General features: G+C 36.4%; 1 protein-coding gene across 3 annotated transcripts in view; it reads left to right on the top strand.

Moving 5' to 3' along the window:
• The window catches only part of LOC102497370 (charged multivesicular body protein 1b-2), a 53,403-nt gene that overhangs the window by 46,165 nt on the left and 2,063 nt on the right, over positions 1-5,175 (top strand). For all 3 annotated transcript variants that reach the window (XM_027766365.1, XM_014582197.2, XM_006163682.3), the window contains one exon: positions 2,451-2,494. In XM_027766365.1, coding sequence (XP_027622166.1) covers positions 2,451-2,494 — 44 coding nt within the window. The remainder of the gene's footprint in view (positions 1-2,450; positions 2,495-5,175) is intronic.

Below are 5,175 nucleotides of genomic sequence, written 5' to 3'. Positions count from 1 at the left end.
GGTATATAATTTATGCATGATTCACAGGTAAACAAAAAGTAAATTAGAAGATCTATTTTTTTCTCCAGAAAACTAGAATGTTTTCTAAACCTGCAACCTGAGTAGAGATCTGCCACTGAGAAAATGAAAATTGAAACTGATTTTCATATGACAAGACAGAAACAAAATTTTGTGGAATTTAAAGATTCAAATGGAAAATTTCTTTCATTATCTCTCTTCTCTTTGATCTTAGCACCTTCCATGTTATTAGTCAAATAAACAGAAAACTTGTTACCACTGTTGTGGATGCTAATATGGAAAAATGTGATTTACAAAATAAGTTAGGAAAAAATCAACAATTGTCCATCAAAATTTTACTGCAGTCTTTACACAAATAGATAAATAAGAGAGCAAGTTTATATTTAGTGTTTAGATTTTAAAAGAGAGAAAATCCATGTGTGTGTTTTATAGTAAACATATATTTAGCCATATGTTTTACACTCTCCCCTAGAGACTTGCTCCCCAAAGTGTGGTATGAGATTCAGGATCATCTGTATCACCTGGGAAATTAGTAGGAATGCAGTATTTCAGACCCCACTTATAGACATTGGTTCAGAATCTTGTTTATATAAGATTTTCAGAGGGTTTGTATGTTTTGCTTCTTTTTTTCCCCTTGATTTCCTTCTTCTCATCCTCCCCATTTCTACCCTCCTCACACACTGTCTCTAGTTATCCAACTTCTCACACCTTGCTAAGGAGTAATTAGAATTCAGAAATCCCTAATTGTTCTCCATGCTTTTATATCTTCCGTTTATAATCTGTTTTCAGCGGAGCAACCATTGCAATCCTGTTACAACAGGTCAGATCATGTCACTCTTCTGCTCAGAACCTTCCAGTGGTTCTACATTTCTCTTAGAATAAAAGATTCTTTGCAAAGACCCTTAAAGCCCTACAAAATCTGCCTCACCCTGTTTCTCTGACCATATCTCCTGTTACTACTCATCACTTTACTTAGGCACTTTGCTTCTGTGTTATTTGTCAAACATACCAAGTACTTTTTTGCTTCAAAGCCATTTCACTTGCAGTTTCCTCTCTTTTCAATGTTATTCCTTCTTACATCCTCATTGCCCACTTCCTTGTCGCATTCAGTTTTTTGTTCAAATCAATTTCATAGTAAGATTTTTCCTGACCAGCCTACTTAAAAATGCATCCCCTGTCCACCTGTTCTTCCCTATACTCTATCTTCCTCCTCTGCTTTGTCATCACAGTATATATCACCTTCTAATATACCATATACTTCTTTAAAAACCTATTTGTTTGTTTCCCCTTTCGCATGCACACTCTAGAATGTAAGCTTAATGGGGACAGGACTTTTTTATTATCTTTGTTTACTGATGCCTCCTTACTGTAAAACAATACCTGGTATAAAGTAGGTACTCAATATTTATTGAAAATTATTGACTAAATCAGATTATATGAGTATGTACATACCCTATGACTTAGTACTTCTACTTCCAAATATCGATATATATCTATATATGAGAATGTTGATTCTCTAAAATAGGGAGAAATTTGAAAATATATAAATTTCCAAAAATAGAATGGATAAATAAAAATGAGTATATTTTGATACTACAGTTTCACACAGGGTTAAGTGAAAGTGAATGAACTAGACCTTTAGATATTATAACGAATATTATTAAATGAAATAAGGAAGGCAAGTTATAGAATAATATCATTGTATAATACAACCTAAGTAAATTTTAAAAACACAGATAATGCTATTTTAGTTATGAAGTAAATTGTTAATGGACATAGGTATTTGGCCTACTATTTTTTTATATCTTTTCTGTCTTTTGGAGATATTTTAAAGTTCATGAAAGAGGACAAGACAAACTAAGGCTGAACAGCAAGATTCACAATTTACTTATAATTATTCACCTTGTTAATGGCTAGAGCCAAGACCACATCTTAGACCTGCTCCCTGTATATTCAAAATATCTTTGACCACGAAGTTAAAAACATGGAGTTTTCAGATTAATCAGATTCTGTTCTCTGAGAACCTCTGTACTTTAGCAAAATCATCAATACTTAATATTTTATCCAAATCTAGATATTTTAAAGAATCACCTTAAATATCAGATTTTCATCAACTAGTAGAAGGATTACGGTTATTCTAATCCAAAATGTAAACCTATTGCACATTAAAACAAAGTGAGTTAGAATAGCTTTATAAATTGGCCTACTCTCTTAGAGCTACATTACTCTGATTCAAATTTTACGTGAATCTCACTGCTCATGGTTTTCACATAACCTCATAGTTTAAGGCTTCAGAATTAACATTATTCAGAAAAACTCTATGAATATATATATAAACATATTCTTTTAAAAATAGACAAGTTGCTCTTTGGAAAACAAAACTTAAAAAGGCAAATATTATTAATATTCAAATTCTCATTTTCTTATTCTAGAATCAAGTAGATATGCTGCTTCAGGAGATGGCAGATGAAGCTGGGTAAGAATGCTTTTTTGGATAAAGGTTCTAAAGTGGAGAGAGACACCTTTACTGTGCAATAAAATGAGTATGATAAAGAAATGGAAAAGGTTGGGACCAGCAGTTAGCATAATGGCTATGTCACTGGACTCCCATATAGTTAACCGTGGTTTGAGTCCTGGACGTGGTGGCTTAAACTCATGCCGGGCGCGTGTGCTTGTGTGCCCAAGATCCCGAGAGGAGAATGAAGGAGAAGGGATTGTGGCATGGCCATTCCCCCTGGGGGGTGATTTCTCGCTTTCTGTCTTTCTGTCTCTCTCTGTCTGTCTGTCGAGCGCACGCACCCTATAGCAAAAACTTCTCCAAAAAAAAAAATGGAGAAGATGATCAAGGGATGCAGGAGTGTTCAAATATTTGCTCAACACCTACTGTGCATAGCATATAACAAATGTATAGATTTTTTGGGGAAAAAACGGGATCTTTCAAAAGAATTCCACTATGTTCAGGCAGTTGAATCATAAGTTTAGCTTGAGTCCTGCAAACTAAATAATATGTTTGAAATTTCCAAGAGGCTCAAAAGACAGCAATATTATAGATGGTCATTTATTCTTTTAAAAAGTAAATAATCATTACCCTTTTGTAGTGCTGGTATTGGAAAATGGTTATCTGATATAGGATGTTTATTTCAGGCCCTCTATGTTTGAGAGAAGTGACTTGACCATGATACCTGTGATATAGAAGTCATGTCAGTATTACCTGGTATAATATTTAGTTCAAAATAACAGGATATTTTTTTAAATATATTTTCTAAGATAAAGATTAAAAGTGGATGATGCTGTGCCAGCTGGTGGCATAGTGATTAAGACAGCTAGATCACACATGATTCATTGTGTGGTTCTAGTCCTTGATCTGGCAGCTTGAAATATATGCCAGATACTTGTGTATATGTACTCAAAATCCCGAGAGGAGAAAGGAATGTAATTTTGTCATCCACTCTGGAGGGTTTTTTTCTCACTTTCTCTTTCTCTTTCTCTCTCTCTGGTGAGCACATAAGACCTATAGCAAAACTATAAATAAGACAAAGACTGGATGATGTTAACATTTTATATTTCATCTTCAAAGGCATAGTAATGGATTTAAATGGGGTTTCTGTAGTCTCTTCTTCTGGTAAGGAAGATTTGAAGACATCTGAAAAATAGAGTTGATGAATATTATTCTAGTGTCTAAATTAATACCTGAGTAGAATTAATAGTTAATTTTATCAGTTCTTTAGGTCACTAATATATTATTAATAAGTTAGGATTCAGATTAATAAATTTAAAAATCAGGTTTGCAATAATTGAGACCAAGACTGGAGATCAGATTGTACACTGTTTTGTTAGTACTATAATGTAGCCCACATAACTAGTACAGGGACATGATAATGTAATTTGGGGGGGCCATCAGATAGTGTATTATTAATGTTACTGGACTCCCACATGGCTCGCTGCATTTTGAGTCCCAGACCTGGTGGCTTGAAAATCATACTGTGTATGTGTGCGTGTATACCCAAGATCCCATGAGGAGAGTGGATTGCTGTGTGGCCATCCCCCGTGGGGGGTTCATTTCTCACTTTCTCTCTCACTGTCTCTGTCTTTCTCTGGTGAGTGCACATGCCCAAAGCAAAACCTCTGGGGGAAAAAAAAAAAAAAACTAAAGGTAATTTTTAAAATAAGTAACATAAAAGACACCAAAGCATTCATCTTAGTAATAAGAAACTAAGGATTGAGACCAGCAGTTAGCATAATGGCTGTCGCTGGACTCCCACACAGTCCACCATGGTTCAACTCCCCACCCGGTGGCTTAACCCGGTGGCTTAAACTCATGCTGGGCGTGTGTGCCCAAGATCCCAAGAGGAGAATGGAGGAGAAGGGATTGCGGCGTAGCCATCTCCCCTGGGGGGTGATTTCTCGCTTTCTGTCTCTCTCTCTCTCTCTCTCTCTCTGTCTGTGTGGCAAGCGCATGTGCCCTATAGCAAAAACCTCTCCAAAAAAAGGAAAAAGAAAGAAATTAAGGACTTATTTCTATTCCTAACTACCTAAAAAAGAGAATTTGACTAGAAACTGTATCAGGGGATGTCTTATAAAATGAATATTGCCACATAATACCCTTACTAACCTTCAGAGGTAAATCAAATTCAATAGGCAAGTATTTGATAAAGTGTAGAGTCAGATTTCTTTTTACTATTTTTTTGGAGAGGCTTTTTTGCTATAGGGCACGTGCACTCGCCAGACAGACAGAGACAGACAGAGAAACAGAAAGCGAGAAATCACCCCCCAGGGGGGATGGCCACGACGCAATCTCTTCTCTTTCATTCTCCTCTGTGTATCTTGGGCACGCACTTACACATGCCTGGCGTGAGTTTAAGCCACCGGGTCTGGGACTTGAACCGCAGTTGACTACATGGTAGTCCAGTGACATAGCCATTACACTAACTGCTGGTCCCCTAGAGTCAGATTTCTCAGTGTTGACACTGTTGACATTTTGAGCAGGATAATACTGAAGGCTGTCCTTTGCAGCGTAGGATGTTCATCAACATCTCTGGCCTTCACCAAATAGATAGCAGTAACATGGTTTCTACTAATGCTTTCTCCCAGTCATGACAGCCAAACATGTCTCTAGACATTTTCAAATGTATCTTACGGGGGGGGGGGGGCGCAGTT

This window comes from Tupaia chinensis, unplaced genomic scaffold (genome assembly GCF_000334495.1).
Source record: "Tupaia chinensis unplaced genomic scaffold, TupChi_1.0 Scaffold142780_1, whole genome shotgun sequence".
Lineage (NCBI taxonomy): Eukaryota > Metazoa > Chordata > Mammalia > Scandentia > Tupaiidae > Tupaia > Tupaia belangeri.
The sequence above is the reverse complement of the archived record's forward strand: the minus strand, read 5'-3'. Positions and strand labels throughout refer to the sequence as shown.